The sequence below is a fragment of the Felis catus genome, chromosome B4 (assembly GCF_018350175.1).
Source record: "Felis catus isolate Fca126 chromosome B4, F.catus_Fca126_mat1.0, whole genome shotgun sequence".
NCBI classification, from domain to species: Eukaryota; Metazoa; Chordata; class Mammalia; order Carnivora; family Felidae; genus Felis; species Felis catus.
The window spans coordinates 116,620,742-116,646,639 of NC_058374.1; the positions used below are offsets into that span (position 1 = coordinate 116,620,742).

General features: G+C 38.5%; 1 protein-coding gene across 9 annotated transcripts in view; it reads right to left on the reverse strand.

Annotated features, from left to right (window-relative positions):
* LOC102901233 (uncharacterized protein C3orf20 homolog) overlaps window positions 1-25,898 on the reverse strand; it is a 134,905-nt gene that overhangs the window by 48,396 nt on the left and 60,611 nt on the right. For all 9 annotated transcript variants that reach the window (XM_045062182.1, XM_045062176.1, XM_045062181.1 and 6 more), the window contains 5 exons: window positions 23,841-23,961; window positions 21,490-21,624; window positions 20,284-20,385; window positions 5,318-5,477; window positions 3,192-3,417 (listed from right to left, as the gene is read on the reverse strand). In XM_045062182.1, the coding sequence (XP_044918117.1) occupies window positions 3,192-3,417; window positions 5,318-5,477; window positions 20,284-20,385; window positions 21,490-21,624; window positions 23,841-23,961 (744 nt within the window). The remainder of the gene's footprint in view (window positions 1-3,191; window positions 3,418-5,317; window positions 5,478-20,283; window positions 20,386-21,489; window positions 21,625-23,840; window positions 23,962-25,898) is intronic.

Below are 25,898 nucleotides of genomic sequence, written 5' to 3' on the forward strand. Positions count from 1 at the left end.
AGAGAGAGAGAGAGAGAGAGAGAGAGAGAATCCCAAGCAGGTTTCATGCTCAGCGCAGAGCCTAACAGGGGGCTTGGTCCTATGTTCCCGGATCCATGACCTGAGCTGAAATCAAGAATCAGATGCCCAACTGACTGAACCCCACAGGCATCCCAGAATTAGCTTTTTTGATATGTTTTGGAATTTTGGATTCTAGACTCATCTTGAGTGGAACGTTTTTCCTCTTTCTGTGATGTGTGTGTATCTGTGTATTGAGTGTGTGTTGAGTATGTGTATTCTTATCTTTAAGTCTTTCACAATCTTGTGAAGTAGGTATTATTACCTCCATTCTACGGATAGAAAAACAGAGGCTTAGAGAGGTACGTGATTACCAAAGTCTCATAGCTTGTACACTCTGCTAATGTGTTATCAGGACATTATGCTGTATTCCCTCTGCCAGGTGTTAGCCTGTTCTCCATGCACAGGATTTAGCTGGAAATTGAATTGGAGCATGGAAACCATATGTAGAAGTGATGGACATAATAACACGGATTTTCTCATGCACAGTGCTTAAGCCTTTAGGCTTTTTTATTTCAGGATTTAGAGTTCAACGACAGATTTAAAAGTTTCCATTAAGTTTTTACAGAAATAAATGGGGTCTTTATTAAATTAATATTAATCTCTTCAGATGTCATTGCAACATATAACTGAGCCATAAAAATAATTCTACATTTAAATGTGAAATGATTGTTTTGACTTTTCACAGCAAATTTGAAAGTCTAAATAAACATTTTAGACCTACCTCACATAGTGTCTGCTTGCTGCATCACTGCAGATTTTAAAGCATTTACTTAATTTTGCTATTTATACCCAGTTCTGGCATGGGGTCAAAACCCTCTGTGATCTAGCCCCAATCCTGCTTATCCTATCTTCCACACCTGAAGCACGAGCAAAACCAAAGTGCTCAGCAGTCCTCTGATTTGCCTGCACTGTCCTCTCTACATGCCTTTGGTCAAATTTCTGCTCTCCTGCTCGCTAGCTGTGTCTTTGAGGGGTGGAGATGGCGGCATGGGATTAATTATAATTTTACCCCTTAGGTGTGTCATGAGAGTTAAATCCGGCAAGTACAGTGTTTTGCATGGTACTTACTGTATAGTGAGTGCTCAGTAAATGTTAACCATTCCTGACATTATCAGTACCATCACTGTCCTTATAACATGTCTCTCCCCCTAGAGTACCATCTCTCCCTACTTGCATATCCAAATTCTCCCCATCACTCCAGACCCTATTCAAAGTCTCCTGGAGAAAGTCCTTTAAAAAAATCTCTCCCTCCACAAAACTCCAGCATTCTATCTCTACTGCTCTGGTAGCACTTTCTTCCTTAGTTTCCATTGATTAGTGGTACAAATTAATACTTTGTTTTTTTTTTTTTGTTTGTTTGTTTTTTTAAGTTTCCTTTTTTTAATTTTTATTTATTTATTTATTTATTTATTTATTTATTTATTTATTTAATATATGAAATTTATTGTCAAATTGGTTTCCATACAACACCCAGTGCTCATCCCAAAAGGTGCCCTCCTCAATACCCATCACCCACCCTCTCCTCCCTCCCACCCTCCATCAACCCTCAGTTTGTTCTCAGTTTTTAACGGTCTCTTATGCTTTGGCTCTCTCCCACTCTAACTTCTTTTTTTTTTTTTCCTTCCCCTCCCCCATGGGTTCCTGTTAAGTTTCTCAGGATCCACATAAGAGTGAAACCATATGGTATCTGTCTTTCTCTGTATGGCTTATTTCACTTAGCATCACACTCTCCAGTTCCATCACATTGCTACAAAAGGCCATATTTCATTTTTTTCATTGCCACGTAGTATTCCATTGTGTATATAAACCACAATTTCTTTATCCATTCATCAGTTGATGGACATTTAGGCTCTTTCCATAATTTGGCTATTGTTGAGAGTGCTGCTATGAACATTGGGGTACAAGTGCCCCTACAAATTAATACTTTGAAGTTTTTGGAGGACAAGGACCAAGTCTTTGTATTGCTGATTGCCCACATGCCTATAGGTGGCAGATGACAGTGTTTGGTAGAATGAATTCATTCCATGCCCAGGTGTCAGGCAGCACAGCTTGCTTAGTGGCACTCGTGAAGTCTGCTAACAATGCTGCAAATACAAGAAATGTCCCCCTCATGGTATTTGCCACTTTTCTTTATTTTTTTTAAATAGTGTTTATTTTTGAGGGGGTGGAGGGGCAGAGAGAGAGAGAGGGAGACACAGAATCTGAAGCAGGCTCTAGTCCAATGCGGGGCTTGAACCCACGAACTGTGAGATCATGACATGAGCCAAAGTCAGACACCCAACCAATTGAGCCACCTAGGTGCCCCATTGCCACTTTTCTTTAAATTTATTGTTTCCAATAATGTTCCTGAAGCAATATTAGGATTGGGAACCCTAGGGATTTTCAGCTCCTGGCCATCTTGGCAGATTATCAGCCCAGCTGGCCTGCAGTTCACTCGGTGGTAGGGGAGGCGGCTTCTCCTGTGGTTTCCAAAGGCTGCCACCCAGTGTAGATTCCAGTATAGAGACCAGCCCACTCCTCCAACAAGCCCTCCCCTCTCCCCTGCCACCTGGACCTGGATGGAGGTGATGGCTGGGCCTTTTCCACCTGAGGTGAGAAGCATCCCTATTTGGCAGCTAGTCCCAGAGATACAGATGCAAAGAGAACCTGGCTTTATTATGTTGATGAAGAAAACAAGGGCACATTTCTCTCAGGAGAACTGCATGAGACAGCAAGGGAAGCAGTAACTCCTGGCCCTCATTTACCATCACCACACAGAGAGTCAAGAGTTTTCAACCCAAATATAGGGTCAGGTTTTAAACATGTACTCACCAAAGAGGTGAAAACAAACTGAGTCTTGATTCCTGATAGATTCAAATTCCTCTACTAAGCGGGCAGTCTCTAGGGAAGCAGGGTGGAGAAAACTCAAATGCTTGAATCTAGACATATAAACGTGTCCCACGTTTAGGAAAAACGTTTCACTGATAGCATGTAAATGGCAACAGCTTAACCCACCCTGCTTAGAAAGAACTCTTGTGTGAAGCAATTTAACAGGTCTTGCTCAGCATTTGAAGGTGGACTGAATGAGACATCCATCTGAAGCTCTTTCAAACATAACCTGGACTATGAGTTAAGACAAATGAGGCTGGTACCTGAGGTACTGATTGCTGACTGGGGTCTTCCGGATGCAATAGAGAGGCGAAGGCTGAAAGATACCTTTCAGTTTTCGGAAGGTATTTTGGTATTGAAGATACTCCTTATTCTCATCTTTTTCCTTTGTACTTTGTTTCAGAGGAAATTTTGCTGATGAGACTTTTTGTTTCTTGATCACTTTTTGTGGCGACTTGGGTATTTTGCAAGTGTACAGGGATTCAATTCCTGAAATGTAAACAGAATATACATCACTGAAAACCTTTAGTGGACCAGGGTATGTGTAGGCTGAGCTGTATGGGTTAAACTGGCTTCATTAATCTGGATGGTCCTTCATCCATTTACAGAAGGGCCTTTTCTGTTGTTTCTCTTATTTTAAATGTACTTCTTGGTTGCCCAGGGGATACATAGCATCTATGTAATCAGAAAAATGTCTAGGTTATCAACAAATCTAATCCATGGGAGTTTGATTGTCTGTGCTTATCTTGTGCCAGATAATGTGCCAAACACTTTAAATGCACTATCCGACTGAAATAAGTTCCCTCTTGAGGTGAGTACTCTTATTTTCATGATATCACAGATAAGTCCATGTACACTCAGCTAGAAAAAGCCAGAACCAGGCTTTGAACAGATCTGTTTAATTTTGAAGACTGTGCTTTGACCATGCAATAGACCAGTGCTTCCTAGACTTTTTTTTTAAAGTCACACAGAAAATTGTAAACTGTTGACCCCTATACATGTAGATTCTTATCACAGGAAATATGATATAAAAGAGAAAATACAATGTATTGGTATGGCACGTTGTGGTAAACATGGCATGGCAGGTGGAATCAACTACCCAGGGGGCTCAATCACCCCAGCCCAGCCACTGCCCTAAGGGCTAAGGATATCCACTTCTTAGTACCTGTGTAAAACATTTGTGGCAAATCCTTTGGGAAACTCTACTATATATAATAATGACTAGCAAATTATTTCCTCAAATGGAGAAGCTTACTTTTTGGATGTAGCTTACATTCAATCCTCATTATTCACAGATTCTGTGTTTATGAATTTGCCTACTTGCTAAAGTTTATTTGTAACCCTAAATCAATACCTGCGGCACTTTCACAGTCACTTGTTGATGTATACAGCTAAGCAAAACTTAAGTTGTATCTTGCATTTTCCCAGTTGAGCTTGAACAAGGTGATACTCTGCCTTCTTGCTTCCACTCTCACGCTGTAAGCAAGTGTCCTTTACGTGGTCTATTCAGTGCCAATGTTCTTGCATTTTTGTGCTTTTTGTTGGTGATTTTGCTATTTAAAATGGACTGCAGGTGTAGTCATCATTCCAAAGTGCAAGACAGCATTCCAGTGGCAAGAAGGCTATGATGGGCCTTATAGAGAATATGCATGTGGTAAATAAGCTTAGCTCAGGCATGAGTTATAGTGCTATTGGCCATGAGTTCAATGTTAATGTATCAAGAAAATATATTAAATAAGGTGTCTTCAGACAGACACACATAAAATAAGGTTACATAATGATAGGCTGACAAAAATACTGTGACCAGAGGCTCAAAGGAACCTCATCCTGTGTTTATCCTAGGAGCAATGGTTCAAGATTGGCTAATTCAGTGTTTGTAGAGATTTTATAGAACCCAGCTACTGTGAATAACGAGAATTGGCTGTGACCTGACTCTGTAATCAAACACCAGCTATGAGTTGACATTACAACAGTACATTCTAATGGAGTACACAGGCTTCTTCTCAACACAACAAATGAACAGAAGACATTAGCAAGGACTGAGGCTTTGGTGGGGAGACTGAACTATGGTGGTTGATGAGTAAGAGTGTTTTCTGATCCAAAATATGAATATGAAAGCACCTTCCCTTGTGAAAATACAGAAGTGATCAAATAGATGATCTTCTCTAAAAAGAAAAAGGAAATAAAATTAAGGTCAGCTCCTTTGATTTTCTTGCTATGGCTAATCACCTGGACCCGAGATAAGAATCTATATGTATAGTGCTTTACAGTTTACAAACTTACTACCTTGGGAACCATGGAAGGAAGAGGCATTCAAATGTTGATCCTCTGGAAGTCTGAATGATGGGAACAGGTTATATGGAGCAATTCAGTGGATTCCATGACTGACCTAAAGCAAATCTGTAGTAATCCAGCCAGTGAAGTAGGATGTGCTTGACCTTTTTCTGCAGTCTTCTTAATTTAATAACTGTTGTGATGTCAGACATAGGGCTTATGTCCATTACGGGATCAAACGTAGCTATTTTCATTGTGTCTGTTAAACTTGAAGGCTTCAAAACAAGAAATTACATATATAGTATAATTCATATAGACACTTACTATATGGTTATAAAACATTAATTCATTCATTTGTTCATTTATTTATTCATCATTCAGTAGCTTGTCCAACAAATGTTTATCAAGTAACATTTACAGTCAGGCACTGTGCCAGAAACTGGGATTACAGATACATATAAGTCATGTTCCCTTGTTAGTATACTTCATGCCACTGAATTATGCACTTAAAATGGTTAAAATTTTATGGTTTAAGTTTTATGTAATGTATATTTTATCACACCAAAAAATGGGTAAGAAAAAGCCGTACTCCCTATCCTCAAGGAGGTCACAGTCTGTGGAAGAAGTAGATGGGTAAATGATTGCAATTAAAAAAATAGAAATATCATATGATCCAATAATTCCACCATGGGGTATTTACCCAAAGAAATAGAACCACTAATTCAAAAAGATATATGTACCCCTATGTTTATTACAGCATTATTTACAATAGCCAACATATGTAAGCAACCTAAGTGTCCATCAATAGATGGATGGATAAAGAAGATGTGATAATATTCACGATGGAATATTATGAAGCCATAAAGAAGGATGAGATCTTGCCATTTGCAACAAAATGAATGGACCTAGAGAATATTATGCTAAGTGAAATAAGTCAGAGAAAGACAAATACCATATGATTTGCTTATATATGAAATCTAAAGACAGGGGCGCCTGGGTGGCTCAGTCGGTTAAGTGTCCGACTTCGGCTCAGGTCATGATCTCGCAGTTTGTGAGTTCAAGCCCCGCATCAGGCTCTGTGCTGACAGCTTGGAGCTGGTAGCCTGCTTCGAATTCTGTGTCTCCATCTCTGTTTGCCCCTCCCCTGCTCATACTCTCTTTGTCTCTCAAATAAATAAATTTTACAAAAATTAAAAAAAAAAGAAATCTAAAAACAAAGCAAATGAATAAACAAACAAAAAGTAGAATCAGACCTATGGATACAGAGAACAAACTGAAGACTGCCAGAGAGAAGGGGGTGGGGGAGGAGCAAAGTGGGTAAAGGGGAGTGGGAGATACAGGTTTTCAGTTAAGGAATGAGTCAGTCACAGGAACAAATGGCACAGCATAAGGAATATAGTCAATGATATTGTTACAGGGTTGTATGGTAACAGATGGTAGCTACACTTGTGGTGAGCATAGCATAAGGTATAGAGAAGTTGAATCACTATGTTGTACCTCGGAAAATAATGTAACATTGTGTGTCAGCTATATTAAAATGAAAACAAAACAGTTACAATACAGCACAAGGGCATGGTTAGAAGCACAGAAAGTTACAAAAGCTTAAGTAGGAAATTTAACATTTGTAACGTTGAGTTTCTAATTAGCAGAAGAAAGTTTCAAAGAAGTACATCATGAGGCTATTAGACTTTAAAATATATAGTTATAGTGAGAAGTATATGTGATCTTTTCACAATAATTGGGTACATAGTTACTTAGGTTTGGATGAGCTTATGTGACTAGGAAAATTGTTGATAACTCAGTTATATATATATATATATATATATATATATATATATATATTAAGTATACATAATTATATGGACATTTTCATATTTACATATAAAATATGTACATAATTGTATACCTAACTCATTATCCAGTTGTCATTTGCTTAATTTTAGTGTGTTATGACAGAGGCTGATGAAGATATGAAACATGAGCAGAACCTAGGAAGAATTTTTTTTTTAATGTTTATTTTTGAGGGAGACAGAGAAACAGAGCATGAGAGGGGAAGGGCAGAGAGGGAGGGAGATACAGCATCTGAAACAGGCTCCAGGCTCTGAACTGTCTGCACAGAGTCTGACATGGGGCTTGAACCCACAAACCATGAGATCATGATTTGAGCCGAAGTTGGACGCTTGACTGATTGAGTACCCCAGGTGCCCTTTCCCCAGGAAGAATTTGAAGAAAGTACAGAATTCAATGACATGAAGAATTTAATGAAGTGGGTAGCAAGAGTTTTAAGAAATTTGGTCTACAGAAATCAGACAATAAAGTTGAGATTTTAATTTGAACCTGGGAAAAATCAACCCTATCTGAAGGGCTCAGGCTTGAACTCCCTTGTTACAATGACTCTAAAAAGGACTGAGAGAATCCACCTGAGATGTTGATAAAAATTACCTGAAAACATATGTCTTAGGTCCTGAGTATCAGTCTCAAAAATTTGGTGGATTAAGTAATCCCTAGAAAAGTTTAGAATTCAAATAGATAAAGTAATCTGACAATGTTAAAACTTTAATGTGTGTAAGTGAATTTTGAATCATTGGGATAATATTGTGTATTTGTTACATTTGAAATATTAAAGAAATTTTGGTAAATTAGAGAATCTAAGGTGACTCTTGGGCTTTCAATTTAAATTGAGCCAACTGATTTTAGACTTGTGATTATTAAGTTTTAAAGTTGAAGATAATTTGACTAAGTTCAAAAATATAATTAGAATATTTAAGAGAACTTGAGATTCCCCCCAATTTAATTTGCTTTACAAAAATTAATAACTTGAGAATATTTTGCTTAGTGTTATAAATATGCATTTGAGGTACTTAAAGGGGAGCAAGATATATTAAAAATATAAACACTTTAAAATATATGAGATTGTGGGGCGCCAGGGTGGCTCAGTCGGTTAAGCGTCTAACTTCCGCTCAGGTCATGATCTCACGACTCATGAGTTTGGGCCCCGCATCGGGCTCTGTGCCCACAGCTCAGAGCCTGGAGCCTGCTTCAGATTCTGTGTCTCCCTCTCTCTCACTGCCCCTCCCCTGCTTATGCTCTGTCCCTCTCTGTCTCTCAAAAATAAACATTAAAAAAATTTTTAATATATGAGATTGTTTTTCATTAAGTTGTATGTGAGTCTAATTTGGAACTATAGTCAGTTCAATTTGAGTTAATCAAACATTAATTAAGAAGAGGTAGGGGCGCCTGGGTGGCTCAGTTGGTTAAGCGGCCGACTTCGGCTCAGGTCATGATCTCACGGTCCGTGAGTTCGAGCCCCGCGTCGGGCTCTGTGCTGACAGCTCAGAGCCTGGAGCCTGCTTCAGGTTCTGTGTCTCCATCTCTCTCTGACCCTCCCCTGTTCATGCTATCTCTCCCTGTCTCAAAAATAAATAAATGTTAAAAAAAAATTAAAAAAAAAAAGAAGAGGTAAAGACAATTGTTATTTTAATTAATTAATTAATTAATTAATTTATTTATTTATTTTTGCTGGCGACAATTTTATTGTGTTTACAGGTTGAGGGGCAGGAGGCCTCTCCCACCTCCTCCTCTCTGGCCCTGAAGCACTGGCCCAGTCTTGGGGTCTTCTTCCTGCACCCAAATGGAAGGGGAACAGGAGGGGCCCCAGGCCTGCAGGTCTCTCTGCGAACATGGACAATTGTTATTTTAGTAGAGTTTATAGATAAAATAATTAGATTTTTAATAGCCTTAAACCTTAATGCAAACTGGGTTTTTATATAGGTCACTTTAATAAAATGAATATTAATTTCAAAACCAAGGGATTGCATTTTTCTACTCACAAAAATCTCTTAGACATCAAAACCTTTCACCCTGGTTCCTCGCTTTTGAAAACTTCTCCCTATCACATGTTTACTGAATTGGTTAATTACAAGCAAAGCAAATTTCTTTAGAGGTTTTCTTTTAATAGAATAAAATTGACAAAATTCCCCAAGAGTTGCTAAAAACCAGAATTTGCTAACAAGGGAAGATGATAAATGGAATTGATGAAATGAGATAGTTCACAGGCATGACCAACATCTGTGAGAAATACATTTTTGAAAATGTAAAAGCAGAAGGAGAAAGAAGCATTTTTTTCAAATGATTAGTAAATGTGTTACCAAAGAGGTAACACATGAACCTAAAAGTTCTAAAACATCCTGTCTCTCTCACAAGAACATAGACTCCGGAGGAATTATTTCTTTGAGTTTGTATAACGGACTGAGACAGAAGAACAAATAGGTGATAAAAATGAATAAAATAACATGAAAAAAAATAAACCCTGCATTTCCCCTTTCTGTACCATTTCAAAGAATAAGGGCTCATAATTGGATGATTTGGCAACATATTCCAGTCCTCTCAAATTCATGTTGCTTGCTGTATCCATTTGATGTTCAAAGTGAGACTCTTCTGCAGATCTCTTCTTCTACTTGACCCTACGCTGAACCTTCCTCTTTTTTGACATTTTTTTTGTTTTATCAACTATTTTAAGGTATAATTTAAATATAATAAACAGCACCCATTAAAGTGTATTATTTGGTGAACACCACCATAATCAAAATCTAGAGCATTTCCAACACCCCCCAAATTTCTCTCCTTCTCCTTTGTAAGCAATTCCCCCCGGACCTAGAGGGTCTTAGAGTTTCACATGACTGGAGTCATATAGTATACAGTCTTTCATTTCTGGATTCTTTTTGCTCAGCATACTTTTTCTAAGATTCATCTGTTTTTGTGTATCAGTGGCTCATTCCTTTTTATTAGTGATATTCCATTGTATATATATATCATTCATCAGCTGATGGATGTTTGGGTTGTTTCCAGTTTTTTTAAATTATGAATATAGATGCTACATTCATGTAGAAGTCTTTATGTGAAAATAGATGGCTGGCCTTGAGTAAATAAATACCTAGGAATGGAATTGCTGGGTCACCCAGTAGGTATAATTTTATAGAATGCTAAAAATTTTCCATATTGGCTATACCATTTTACATTTCCTCTAGCAATGTATGAAAGTCCTGTTGTTTCACGTCCTTGGTAACACATGGTATTATCAATCTTTCATTTATAGCCATTCTAAAGGGCATTAGGTGGTAACTCATTATGGTTATAATTTGCATTTCCTTGATGACTGGAGATGTTGCATATATTTCTACGTGCTTTTTGGTCACCTGTATCTTAGTTTTCAAAATGTCTTTTCAAATCTATTGCACATTTTTTATTGGGCTGTCTTATTATTTTATGATTGAGTTGTAGGAGTTCTTCATATACTCTGGGTGTTGGTCCTTTGTAAGATATGTATATTATAAATATTTTCTGCCTTTATGTGGCTTGTCTTTTCATCTTCTTTCTGGTATCACTCAAAGATTTTAATTCTGACAAAGTCAAATTGTTCCCTGAAGCTTTTTAGGAAATGAAGTATATAGCTGCTGCTTTGGGTCAGGTACAAAGAAGCTTCATAGTTCCATAAAGTGATTTAAATTGGCTGAAGCCTGACTTTTTATTAAATTCACTCTAAATTTTTACTTTTGATCTTCCTGTGCACGGAAATGTCATGTTTTACAGGGTATGTGTGTATTTTAGAAATAAAATTTAGAGAATAAAGTATAAAGAATAGTAAAAGGAACACTCATCTACCCACTGCCCAGCTAAATAAACAGAACATTATCAATGCAATTAAACTTTAGCTCTCTGTGAACTCCTCCCCATTTGTATTTCCCGCTTCCCCACAAGGGAAAGTATTTGTACTATTTTGATTTTGGTGTTTTTATTCTGTTGCTTTTCATATAATTTCATTTCACATGTACAGATTATTAAATAATAAGACAATGTCCCTTACTTTCTTGTGAATTTGGTAATGCATTAAAATTTTTATTAGTTATAATGTATTCAGTTATAGGTGTTTTGCAGTAAAAAGGCTTCTCAGAATATCTTTTCTGCTATACAGCCAGATTTTTAAAAAATTGCTTTATTGAGATATAACTCACATATCAGTCCATGTATCCAATGGTTTTTAGTATATTCACAGAGTTGTACAGAGTTGTGCAATCATTTTCACAATCTAATTTTAGAGTATTTTTGTATCCCCCCCCCCACACACTCCAAAAATATTGTACCAATTAAGAGTCTATTTCTCCCTGGCCCTCCAGCCTTAGGCAACCTCTAACCTCCCCTCTGCCTCCAAAGATTTGCCTGTTTTGTATATTTCATATAAATAGAATCATACAATCTGTCATCCTTTGTGACCTGCTTTTTTCACTTAGGATAATGTTTTCAAGATTCACCCATGTGGTAGCATGTATCAGTACTTCATTCTCTTTTTTTTTTTTTTTAATTAATTTATTTATTTATTATTTTTTTTAGAGCAATTCTTTTGCTTTTATTTTTTATTTTTTTTTCATATGAAATTTATTGACAAATTGGTTTCCATACAACACCCAGTGCTCATCCCAAAAGGTGCCCTCCTCAATACCCATCACCCACCCTCTCCTCCCTCCCACCCCCCATCAACCCTCAGTTTGTTCTCAGTTTTTAACAGTCTCTTATGCTTTGGCTCTCTCCCACTCTAACCTCTTTTTTTTTTTTTCCTTCCCCTCCCCCATGGGTTCCTGTTAAATTTCTCAGGATCCACCTAAGAGTGAAACCATATGGTATCTGTCTTTCTCTGTATGGCTTATTTCACTTAGCATCACACTCTCCAGTTCCATCCACGTTGCTACAAAAGGCCATATTTCATTCTTTCTCATTGCCACGTAATATTCCATTGTGTATATAAACCACAATTTCTTTATCCATTCATCAGTTGATGGACATTTAGGCTCTTTCCATAATTTGGCTATTGTTGAGAGTGCTGCTATGAACATTGGGGTACAAGTGGCCCTATGCATCAGTACTCCTGTATCCCTTGGATAAATTCCTAGCAGTGCTATTGCTGGGTCATAGGGTAGGTCTATTTTTAATTTTCTGAGGCACCTCCACACTGCTTTCCAGACCGCCTGCACCAATTTGCATTCCCACCAACAGTGCAAGAGGGTTCCCGTTTCTCCACATCCTCTCCAGCATCTAGAGTCTCCTGATTTGTTCATTTTGGCCACTCTGACTGGTGTGAGGTGATACTTGAGTGTGGTTTTGATTTGTATTTCCCTGATAAGGAGCGACGCTGAACATCTTTTCATGTGCCTGTTGGCCATCCGGATGTCTTCTTTAGAGAAGTGTCTATTCATGTTTTCTGCCCATTTCTTCACTGGGTTATTTGTTTTTCGGGTGTGGAGTTTGGTGAGCTCTTTATAGATTTTGGATACTAGCCCTTTGTCCGATATGTCATTTGCAAATATCTTTTCCCATTCCGTTGGTTGCCTTTTAGTTTTGTTGGTTGTTTCCTTTGCTGTGCAGAAGCTTTTTATCTTCATAAGGTCCCAGTAATTCACTTTTGCTTTTAATTCCCTTGCCTTTGGGGATGTGTCGAGTAAGAGATTGCTACGGCTGAGGTCAGAGAGGTCTTTTCCTGCTTTCTCCTCCAAGGTTTTGATGGTTTTGATGGTTTTGATGGTTTCCTGTCTCACATTTAGGTCCTTTATCCATTTTGAGTTTATTTTTGTGAATGGTGTGAGAAAGTGGTCTAGTTTCAACCTTCTGCATGTTGCTGTCCAGTTCTCCCAGCACCATTTGTTAAAGAGGCTGTCTTTTTTCCATTGGATGTTCTTTCCTGCTTTGTCAAAGATGAGTTGGCCATACGTTTGTGGGTCTAGTTCTGGGGTTTCTATTCTATTCCATTGGTCTATGTGTCTGTTTTTGTGCCATACTTCATTCTCTTTTATGGCTGAATACTATTCCATTATTTGAATATACTACATTTTCTTTATCCATGCATAAATTGATGAAAAATGCTGTTAAGTACAAGTTTCTATGTGGACATGTTTTTATTTCTTTATGGAGGAGTAGAATTGGTGAGTCATATGGTAACTCCATATTCAACTTTTTGAATAACTGCCAGGCTGTTTTCCAAAGTCGCTGTACCATTCCTCACCAGCAGTGAGGAATGAGAGTTCCAATTTCTCCATATGCTTACCAACAATTGTTATTGTCTTTTTAATTTTAGCTATCCTAATGGGTGTGAAGTGGTATTTCATTGTGGTTTTAATGTGCATTTTCCTGATGGCTAATTTTGTTGAATGTCTTTTCATGGGCTAATTTGCCATTTATATATCTTCTTTGGACACTTGTCTATTCAGATCTTTTCCTCATTAAAAAGTGTATTATTTTCCTTTTTATTATTGAGTTGTAAGATTTTTTATATATTCTGGACACAAGTTCCTTATCAGACATATGACTTACAAATATTTTATTCCATTTTGTGAGGGTTTTTTTCACTTTCTTGATGGTATTGTTTGTAGCACAAATGTTCTAAATTTTTATCAAGTCCAATTGATCTATTTTTTTCTTTTTTCACTTGTGCTTTGGTGTGGTATCTAAGAAACCACTGTCTAATCCAAGATCGGGCATATTTACACTTGTGTTTTCTTCTCAGAGTTTTAGCTCCACCATTTAGGTCTATAGTTTAAGGACGAGATCCAATTCCATTCTTCTGCACATGGATATCCAGTTTTCCCAGAATCATTTGTTGAAAAGACTATCTGTTCTTTAATTTTCTTGGAAGCTCAGCCAATTTTTTTATTAAGTGAAGACCTTATCTCCATCTCCTCAGATTTCCATAGAAGAAGGGTCCTTCATCTCTTCTCTTCAAGATGTCTTATGAGGATGGGCATGTCTGTTTTCTTCTTCCATCCTTTCATTGCTCTTTACAAGGAAAGACAGAATTCAGCTAATGGAAGAGCAGACAATAGTTACTTAACTGACCATATTTTCTAAAGTGGCACCTTTTCAACAGTTTTTTTTATTTTTTATTTTTTAATGTTTTTTTTTTTTAATTTATTTTTGAGACAGAGAGAGACAGAGCATGAGTGGGGAAGGGGCAGAGAGAGAGGGAGACACAGAATCTGAAGCAGGCTCCAGGCTCTGAGCTGTCAGCACAGAGCCCGACGCGGAGCTCGAACTCACAGACTGTGAGATCGTGACCTGAAATGAAGTCGGACGCTTAACCAACTGAGCCACCCAGGCGCCCCAACAGTTTTAAAGATAATATGTTGTTCAGGCAATTCCTGTGACTAAAATGAAAAAAGACTTTGTTGAAGCAGTGTGACAGAAAGACTCTGAAACAAATAGGGAAGACATCAGAGGGTGGTACCTTTTTGCTATGTGCCTTTCTCACAGCCAGGGAGGGCAGGTGAAATTCTGCCACACCAGACCACCTTTCCCCATTGGCTACATTGATTGCTCTCATTGACCACTTCTTATATAGTTTTCCTTGTATATCCAATCCTTGTGTGATAAGACTACCAACAGGCATGTCTCCCCCCTGTTCAAGTTTTCCAGCTTGCACTTTGATGGGTAAGGTAACTGGTTTTCTTCAATTTAGGGAGTCTCAGGTCCAAACTACCTACAATCCAGCTTCTCCAATATAGCTCTACTAGTGAAGCCTGTTCTTTCAGCAATTAATACCTTGATTTAGGTGAAGGTGATTAAGAGCCACAGACTTCTAGTTTTAAATAAATAAGTCACAGGGATGAAAAGTACAACATAGGAAATATAGACAATAATACTGTATTGTATGGTGATAGATGGTAGCTACACTTACAGTGAGCATTTCATAATGTATATAATTGTCAAATCACTATGTCATACACCTAAAACTAATATAACATTGTATGTCAACTATACTTCAATTAAAAAAAATTTCAAGTGGGGCTCCTGGGTGGCTCAGTTGGTCAAGCGTACAACTTTGGCTCAGGTCACGATCTCACGGCACATGAGTTTGAGCCCCACGTTGGGCTCTGTGCTGAAAGCTCAGAGCCTGGAGCCTGCTTCGGATTCTGTGTCTCCCTCTCTCTCTCTCTACTCCTCCCACCCTCATGCTCTGTCTGTGTCTCTCAAAAATAAATAAACATTAAAAATTTTTTAAAATAATAAATGCCTTTATTTCTATTTGGCTCCTTATCTCTGCCTACAATGAGATTAAAAAAGGGAGACAAGGAAGCAATAGGCATTTCTAGATTATCAATATTTTTGTTTCATTCAGTTATACATTCTTTGGATAGGTTATGTATCACACATTTCTATTTCATTTTTTAAATGTTTTATTTATTTATTTAGATTTGCTTGAGAGAGAGAGAGTTGGGGGTGGGGTGCAGAGAGAGAGAGGAGGAGAGAGAATCCTTAGCAGGCTCAGGCTGTCAGCACAGAGCTAGATGTGGGGCTTGATTTCATGTGAGATCATGACCTGAGCCGAAGTCAGACGCTTAACCAATTGAGCCACCCAGGTCCCCCTATTTATTTATATTTGAGAGAGAGGGAGAGAGAGAGCACACGTTCATGTGCTTATGCACATGCATGAGTAAAAGAGGGAGAGGGAGAGGGAGAGGGGGAGAGGGAGAGAGAGAGAGAGAGAGAGAGAGAGAGAGAGAGAGAGAGAGAATGAATCCCAAATAGGCTCTGTGCAGAGTTCGAACTCACCACCTGTGAGATCATGACCTGAGCAGAAATCAAGTCAGGTGCTTAACTGACTGAGCCACCCAGGCACCCCTCTATTTCATTTTTTACTGGGATTTTTCAGCTGAGTTGGATTCATATCATTCATTCTATCTTAAACACATTTTACCAATTCATTTTTTTTTAATCTTCAAGATTAGTTTAATTTGCAAACATACTGGGCAGAGTGAGGAACCTGTGAAGGGTAAAGAAGTTGAAAGCAGCTTGCCTTTCATGTCAGGCCACAAAGAAAGCAGGTTGCAAGAAATGTTTGATGGAAACAAATAATTCCCAAAAGTGTCAGACATCTGTCTATGAATTATGTGTACAGCTTCAAAAGTAGGAAACTCAACAGTACACTGGTTAACAATTGTTGGTGTTTTGGTATGCTAGAGTTAGCTCATCAACCATTCATGTGAAAACTCAAATTATTGGGAAGAAATTAAACAACAAAAATAAATCTTTGGAAGGTCATACCTTAACATTCTTCTCTGGAAATACTATTCAAAGAGCATATGAAACATCTAAAAAACAAAAGAATTCATCTTTCAGGAAGATTTGAAAAAGGACTAAGTTGTCACAGTTGAAAAGATGATTCATTATTCTTGCTTGCACGACCTTGAACATTTATTTTGGAGGGAGGGGATATCTGGGAAAATTGCTGATTGTAGGAGTTATTTAGAGAAGTTACAAAAAGGGACTCTGTTGATTATTTTGTGCTATTTGTGAATGCGAGAGATAAATATATCAGTTCTCTATTAAGAAAGTAACACAAGAAGCCGTTCCATGCCTTGAGAAGAAGGTGTCCTCGTTCTAAGTCTTTGGAAAGTGTAGGTTTCATGAAAGAAGTGAATATAAATTATGGTGTCAAACCTTCAGAACTGCAATAACAATTTTTTTCCGATTGATTTTCCTTGGTAATATTACTCATAATGTTTCATCTTTGTGGGAACTTCCCACATTTCAAAAATATTTTTTTCTTATTTCAAAAGTAATGTACTCAACCCCCCCAAATTAGGCATACATCCTTCTAGTCTTTTAAAATACATGGTAAGAGGGGCGCCTGGGTGGCTCAGTTGGTTGGGCATCAGACTTCGGCCCAGGTCACGGTCTTGTGGTTCATGGGTTTGAGCCCCACATCAGGCACCGTGCTGACAGCTCAGAGCCTGGAGCCTGTTTCAGATTCTGTGTCTCCCTCTCTCTCTGCCCCTCCCCTGTTCACACTCTGTCTCTGTCTCAAAAATAAATAAACATTAAAAGAATTAAAAATAAATAAAATACATAATAAGAATATATTTTTCTTTTTAAAAAAAGAATATATTTTTCTTTGTGTTGTCTGGTTCCACTTTTGGTCATACTATTTCATCATTTAATTCCCTCCCCCCCCCACACTTAACAATATTCTATGAATATCAAAGGGATTTTGTGACACTACTTCCCCTAGAAACCAAAGACCATGAATTTTTTTATATTGGAAAATGATGATGGTAAGCATACTTCAATCAATTTATAAATATTATAAACAGCATCATTTCTAAATGTTATTTTATAGTAAGTAACTAATAAATGATCACCAGTTTAATAGTACCAAGTTCTCTTGGAAACTTAAGAGCTGAAGATAATCCAACTCTAGGCTAGAGAAGCTTTAGAGGCCTGGACCAGAGGGTGTGGATTTGCATTTCTCCATCTGAGACAGAAACCAGCAAGGGCCTTCTTACATGGCATCGAGTAGTGGAGGCATGGGAATTATGGGGAGAGGGAGACACTCCAAAAGGATCTAGCAGAACAAATAGGGGAAATTAGACTTGGGCTCCACATACAAGAGATCATGTCACCTCAATGCAAGCTTGTCAGATTGTTCCCATCCAGAACACCCCAAAACCAAACCACAAGGATGCTGCTAAGTTTGCCACAGTGAGGAAGAAGAAGAATCTGGACTATTGTGACTATCATCTGGGATGGCAGAAAGCTGCCCCAGTGCAGAGTGAGCAGTTAAGTGGTTTGACACTTAAGAAGTTAACTGGTCTAGGAAAGCTTGAGAGCAAGGGCCTAAAACATAGGTTTGGGGCGCCCACTCCTCTTTCCTCATACTATACAAATCCAAAGCACGAGAAAATGCCAATAATAGCATAAAAGTTTCTACATTTTCAGGTATCTGTTCTTCAGCTCACTATAAAAAGGTTCTCACTTCCACCTGTACCCTGAAATCATTCTTGCTGAAGTCACTGTTGATCCTCCTAAGACCAACTCAATGGATGCTTTTTATTTCTCATTTGTTTGGCTTCTCTCAAAGGCTCATTCTATAACCCCTCCCTCATTTTGAAATTCACTTTGTTTTGTGTGTTATTATCAATTGTAGGAAACAGAAAACTCTCTAGCCCTTTTGTAAGTATCTGATTATAAAATCACCAAAAGAGGGGAAATGGCAGTCTCCAGCTGTTCTCAGAATACCAACTGACTGACCAGGGGAGGTACTGCCTCCACCTGTCATCAGGCAGGTGTGGTCAGGGAAGTGCCACTGGAGCTGTGGGGCTCTGGAACAGTCTGCTAAAGCTGTGAGGTTAGAACCAGGAAGCTGCCACGATTGTGTCTCATTATCGATGATGCTAGTGACTAGATAACACAGTGCTGCTGTGAGAAAACCCAACTTCTCCATGATCTTGTTTGCAAAAGCAAGAAAATGGTTTCTCCTTATTTCCATCTTCCAAATCCCATATGAATACATCTAATTAATAGGGCTTAGTATGCATCTAGAAATCCACCTGCAAGAGAGTCTGGAAATACAATTTTTAGCTTTCCAAACCCAGCAGTACAGAATCTGTCATACAAGAGGGAGGGGAAAGGACATGGATCTTACCATGTCCACCACAGTAACATGGTTCTCCTCCTACCTTTCTACCTGCCCCTTAAGTGTTGGTTCACAATAATCTGATGATTGATCTCCCCATACCATATACCCAAATATTCCCCCAGGAATAATTATAATATGAAACAGTTCTCAAATCAAGTGAGTACCTTGGGAGCATTCACAAATGTGCATGGGCCTTTTGACTGATGGCGCAACAGGCATTTAGTTTGTGGGGGCCAGGGATGTATTCTGTAATGGTCCTGAACAACTAAGAATTATCCTGCCCCAAATGCCATTAATGCCTCCTTGAGAAACAAGGATTTCTAGATTCAGGATTTCATGGACCACTAAATATTGTTAAAATTCATCAAAGTATACACTAAAAGTGGATGCATTTTATAAAACTGTAAACAAATCATACTTAAATAAAGTTAATTTTTAAAAAGTTAAATACACCACCTCACACCCAATAGGATGGATACTATTTTATTTTTATTTAAAAAAATTCTTTTAATGTTTATTTACTTTTTGAGAGAGACAGAGACAGAGAGAGAGAGACAGAGACAGAGGCGTGAGTGGGGGAGGGGCAGAGAGAGGAAGACACAGAATCTGAAGCAGGCTCCAGGCTCTTAGCTGTCCCCACAGAGCCCAATGTGGGGCTCGAATTCATGGACCACGAGATCATGACCTGAGCTGAAGTGGGATGCTTAACCGACTGAGCCATCAGGCACCCCAGATGGCTACTATTAAAAAAAAAACGCAGCAAATGACAAGTATTTTTAAGAATACAGACAACTGGAATCCTTGTGCACTGCAAATGGGAATGTTGCATGGTGCAGCTGCTATTGAAAACAGTACGGTGGTTCCTCAAAAAATTAAAAATGTAGTTATATATGATCCAGCAATTCCACTTCTGGAAACAAATCCGAAAGGACTGAAGGTAGGGTCTCAAAGAGATATTTATACACCCATGTTCATAGCAGCATTATTCACAATAGCTAAAATAGGGAAGCAATCCAAGTGTCCATTAACACATGAATAGATAAATGAAATGTGGTATAATGAGATATTATTCAGTTTTAAAAATGAAGAAAATTCTGACACCTTATACAATGTGGATGGACTTTGAGGACATTATGCTAAGTAAAATTAGCCAGTTACAACAGGACAAATACTGTATGATTCCACTTATGTGAGGTAGCTAGAATAGTCAAATTCATAGGGATAGAAAGTAGAATGGGGGTTGTCAGAGGCTGGGAGAGGGAGGTAAACAGAGCTGTTGTTCACTAGGTACAGAGCTTCAGTTTTACAAAATGAACACGTTCTGGGGATGAATGGTGGTGATGGCTGCATAACTCTGTGAATTGTGAACTTAAGCTACTGAACTCTACACTTAAAAATGGCTAAGATGTTAAGGAAAGTTAAACACCAACAAACAACAAAAGTCATTCTATGCTCCTTCCAGTAACTATACAAATAGGCCCACCTGTGTGCAATTGCTTGACTCTTCAGCTCTTTATAACAAATCCAGCACATGTAGGAAAAGGAAAATAACTCTAGAATAATATGAAAACTAAAAGTTACCTTTGCCTGCAATATCAAAATAGTGACTGTTTAACACTTACATCTTTGTCCTGTGTTGCAGATTTCGTATGTTTGCACTTTACTTTATAGGCCTTGAATAACTCCATGGCTTCTTTGGAGATGGGGTTGACATCAGGGAATGGCTGAGTGAGAGAGAGTATTAAGCTCTTTTCAGATGGGGACACGGTCATAAAAAACCAAGGAGGCAAGATAGCTTCATGTAAAGGCTTTATTTATGGCAAAAATTATACAACTTCAGCATATGTGAAATAAGCATGGTATTTCTATGCTATAACCAAGAGCAACACAGTTTTGATGCCCATCCCTAAAACTAGAGATCTTTTATTAAAGGTTCATACATGTTCTGTAATATGTGTATCATTCCCATAAACACACTCAAAATTTAAAAATCTTCAAAGGTTTGATTAGAATTAGTCAAGCTAGCCCATTATTTGACTACACGATATCAGAGATACTGACATTTTAATGTCTCATCTCTTGACAAAAGTTTTAGCATAAAATTCCTCAATAGAGAGTTAGTGCAAATGTCAAGTGATTAAGAAACATTCTTCTGAGCCATAGTTTTTGCAATGCTCATCTTCAAGTGTCTTTAGAATGTTACTTACGCTGAAAAATAGTGACTTTAAATCAATTTAGTTTTGCTTTAGTTAAAAACAATATATGAACCCCACTCCATTTTAAGAAATCATGATTATATAAATGCAAACAATTCACCCAAATAGGAGACAGAAAATTAATTCACCGAAGCTTAGGAATCATGACCTTAGAAGAAACCAGGTGTTCATTTTTCTCCTAAGTCTACTTTCCCCTTCTAAACTCTCTTCATTCCAGTTACTTCACAGGTAATGTCCAGTAACAGCCCTGGCAGGATTTTTAATTAGCCAAGATTCCAGCATCCTTACTGTAGCAATTACCAGGAAATACTGCAAGAATCTAAAACCAAGGATGCCTGAATGGCTCAGTTGGTTGTGTGTCCAACTTCCACTTAGGACAAGCCCCGTGTAGATCTCTCGGTGAGATCGAGCCCCGCGTCAGGCTCTCTGCTGTCAGCACAGAGCCCACTTCAGATCCTCTCTCTCTGCCCTTTCCCCACTTGCTGTCACTCCCTCTCAAAATAAACATAAAAAAAAAAAAAAGAAAGAATCTAATATCAGTCAGCATTGCTCTTCCTCTGGTCTGCACTGAGGTGGTGCCATGAAGATGATTAAAGAAACCTCCGGACCTACCTCCTCAGGTAAACCTTGATGGAAAAACTTGCATTTTACAGGTGCCAGAGATAGCCTTAGGCTTTGGGGATGCCATTTGTAGACCAAGGTTATGGCAAAGCGCCCAGAAATCTCCACTGTAATGAACTCGTTCACCTGGGGGCAACAGAAAGGACTGTCATTTCCTACACAGAATTCTCACGCTCATAATTCAAGTAGAAATCTTAGACGTTTGCACGACACATGGAAAGAAATTTGAGATCTACATTCACGGTTTCAGTCTGGCTCCATTAAAGTCAGGAGTGGCTTTTAGGTTTTTATGCTGCAAATTCGGGCTTCTTAAGGGAAGGAAGAGGAATGGTGAGAGACTGTTAGCAATTAATGTAGTCACGTCTTATAAGGAAAGTCAGATTCACTTTAGACTGAGAAAATTCTGGGTCAATTTGCTGAGGTACTTCTGAGTTCTAATTCTAGCTCTTGAGACAGTGTCTCTTGTAAAACATAGCTGACAACATCTGACTCCCTTGATGATCAGAAAAGTCATTAATGGCTGTCAAGTGCTTAGAAGTTTTACAAGTCTTCCTATTACTGTGAAACTTATTAAAGCTGGAGAGATTTTATAAATGACAAGGATAGGAAAGTAATGATGAACAACTTTTAAAGCTCAAATGAACATCTGCAGATTTGCAGAGCATATTTTTAAAAGGCTTGCTGCAGATAAAGCATCCTAATTAAGTCAACTGTTCCAAGCCTGCAACTTGTTGGGTTACGAGTTACACTCCCTTGCTTCCTGAAGGCTGCCAGCTGAGGTAAGCTGAACTGAAAAATCTATCCCATTTAGTTACACTGACTTTTTTAGGAGAGGAAACTCTTGACTCCTGAGTATCAGGAAACTTGCACATACAGGTTTGCTGCACAGTTTCTCTACCCACTCTTTACTTCCCTAACCTTTCAGAGCTAAGCACTACTTCTTTAAAAATGGCAATCCAAATAGTATGTGGAGGATACATGGCCACCATGGATGGTTTTTGTAAATTGTATAAAACAGAGACCTGGAGGTAACTTCCACACAATAGTGTGTACGGTATAAATACAATGTGAGCCATAAATGTGAGCCACATAAGTAATTTTACATTTTCCAGTAGCCGCATTGAAAAGTAAAATCAGGTGGGGGCGCCTGGGTGGCTCAGTCGGTTGAGTGTCCAACTCTTGATTTTGAGCCTCAGGTCGGGCTCTGCGCTGACAGCGCGGAGTCTGCTTGGGATTCTCTCTCCCCCTCTGCCCCTCTCCCCCACTCATGCTCTCTCTCTCTCTCTAAAATAAAAAAAAGTAAAATCTGGTGAAATTAATTTAAATAACATTTTATAACTAAATACATCCAAATAGTAACATTGCAACAATGTAAACAATATAAATAATATAAACATCAATAAGATATTTTATATTTTCATTTTTTGTACTAAATTTTTGGAATCTGGTGTGTATTTTATGCCTACAGTGTCGTTCGAGGGTTCCATAACCACAGGGTAGACGTCTAGTGGCTGCCATACAGGGACAGCACAGCTCTTTATAGTTGGTACCTCTGGGGCTGACTGTACAGTGCACCTGCACAGCCCTATGCAGTGGCCCTGGACACAAAACATAGCCCATGATCACACGCACATACACATAAAGTAACTACCTGTGAATCAGTGAAGTCTAGCACAGAGGTTACAGCCTGGCAGCTTACAAGTATTTGGTTTAGTCCTGTCAGAGTTTGAATTAATTGCAAATCTGAAATATCAGGATATTTCATCAAAAAAAATCTGAATTCATGGCTTTAAAAAAAATCATAAAATACAGCAGGCCAAGGCGCACACTCCCATGTGGCAACAGTCTTCTGCCCTGAGTAAAGGCTGTCTCCTTTAGGGGAGACACACTTTCCGGTTCACTGAAGTTCCCATTGGTAGGCTCACTCTTACATTTTCTGATTTTCTGATCCTTGATCTGACAGAAATGCACATTAAGCTATTGACAAAGGTAATTGTGCGAAGTGAGACTGAGGAGGAGGAGACTTTTACTCTGAACATTATATATTTTCCTATTTCTAAAATATTTTCTGTGATAAACAAAATGCTTTTCTAACAATTTTTAAAAATTACTGTTTAAAGTAACTGCTGCTTAGCAAAGACAAGCCCATCAAGAAAGAACCAAGTGAAGTAAAAAACTGAAATAAAGATTTATCAGATTAATTGGCTAGTGTACACAGCCAAACTGAATAATTCAGTCTTCCCAATCCTCTTTTTCCCTAACAGTATATTTTAAAAACTCAAAGTCAATTATTGGTATGGCATAAGAAATAGACATAAGAATAAAAAATTGTAAAATAATACCCAAATTTCAACTGGATCATCAAGTTTTCCCTTTGAAGGCCACATCCATTCCCTTATAATGTTTCCTTTTTTGCCGATCACCATGCCACCATCCTGATTAAACATCATTGATATTATTAGGCTACAAAAAAGACGGAAATATGACTTATTTAGAAGAAGAAAAATTCATGGACTCATTGATTTGGCTGAGGCGACAGAAGTCACCAGGTCATATTAAGGACTCCTTCCCATCATATTCTTGGAACACGGTCACCTTGCTTTTGCTTGAATATTCTTAAAGGGACAGGTTGGTATATATCTGCTTGAATATTCTTAAAGGGAAGGCTGGTGTCAGAATCTGATGGATTCCCCTTTCTGAGACACACCTCCTCTTGTTTCAGCACCTCCCATCTATACAGTCATATAGATGACTCTGCTGGCCATGATTATTGTATCATGTGGTACCGCTGCCTGGGCTGTGGCTCATTGGATCAGGGGTGGACATTTGCCCAGAAATGTGCTCTAAACGGTTGCAACAATACATACAAAAGGCCATGAGGAAGGTGGTGGGCATAATGCATTCAAGGGACTGAAAGAAAGCCAGTGTAGTTAAAGTCTGGAGTGGCATAGATGAGACTAGAATAATTGGCAGGAAGAGGTCAGATGTGCAGGGCTTCCTACACTGTACCATGAAGGTTATCTTAGGAGCAAAAAGTCATAGAAGGGTTTAATAATAGAGCAAAGAGGTGACAGGATCAAACAGATTGCTAAGGAACCAAAGTAAGTGCTAGCGACCAGTTAAGAGGTCAGAGAGAAGATGGCAGCTTGGACTGGAGCAGGGATGAGAGAGATGGGAGATACATGTGTGTAGATTTATGAAACATACAGATTTGGAAGGATGGGATTTGGGCGATGAAGAACAAGGAGGTGTCAATTTTATCTTCCCTATATTTATGTCTATTAATGCAGTCTAGCATTTTATAGCTTTTCTGGATCAGTAGCATCACACTACGTGTTCATATCTCGATTATCTTTGTATCTTCTCTTTTCTCAGCATAGCACCTGGTACAGAGAAGGGACTTAAACTCAGAACTTCCCTGTGCGGAGTCTGCTTGGGATTCTCTCTCTGTCTCTCTTGCTCTCGCTCTTGCTCTCTCCTCTTTCTGCCCCTCCCCAGCCCCTCTCAAAAATAAATTAACTAAACAACAACAAAAAATCATAACTGCCCTGACAAAATGGATTCAATTTAACAAATACATTTTGGGTAATTATTGGATGCAAGACACTATTTAGGCATGGTTAAACATTGAGGGATGCCCCAGACTGAGGTGCTCTCTTTATTTTCAGTCTTGTGACATTCATTATTTTGAGAGATAATGTTTACTGGGAGCCTACAATGTGCCAAGCCTTAAATATCTGCTTTTAGTAGGCAGTGTTACTTAATGGTTACAAACATTGTAGAGCCAGATGGTTAATGATATTGAACCTGGCTCTTCCATTTCCTAATTGTGTGAACTTGGACATATTTCTGAATCTTTCTGTGGCTTAGTTTCCTTGTCTTAAAAATAGCGATAACAATAGCCTCTACGTCACAGAGCTGTTGTAAGGACTAAATGAATTAATTATGTGAAGCACCTTGACAGAGTCAGGCACCTTGTAAGTTCTCTGGAAGTGTTGGCTTTTATTATTATTAAGTCCTCACAATTCCATCTATAAGTATTATGGGTCCCATTTCCCAGATGAGGAAACAGAGGCTGATGGAGGTTGGTTAATAGAATACCTGCAGCCTAATGTAAATTTCAATGGGGGGGGGGGGGTGGTGGTCACTATCTAATAAAAGAATAAGAATAGTTCACAGTATAAAAGGGGTGCTTTTGACTTAATCGAGAAGGCTGCAGTCCTACAGATGGGTAGGAGGAACAAAGCCACCAACCCAGTGAAAAAAGCAGAAATAGAACTTTCACACCTTGGACACCTGGAGTGCATTCCTTTCCTGAACAGCCTACCCTTTCACTCCCCTGGGAAGTCCAGCCTTCAGCTCTTCTCACTCCTTGGAGGGGCCCCAGGGAAGACCCTAAA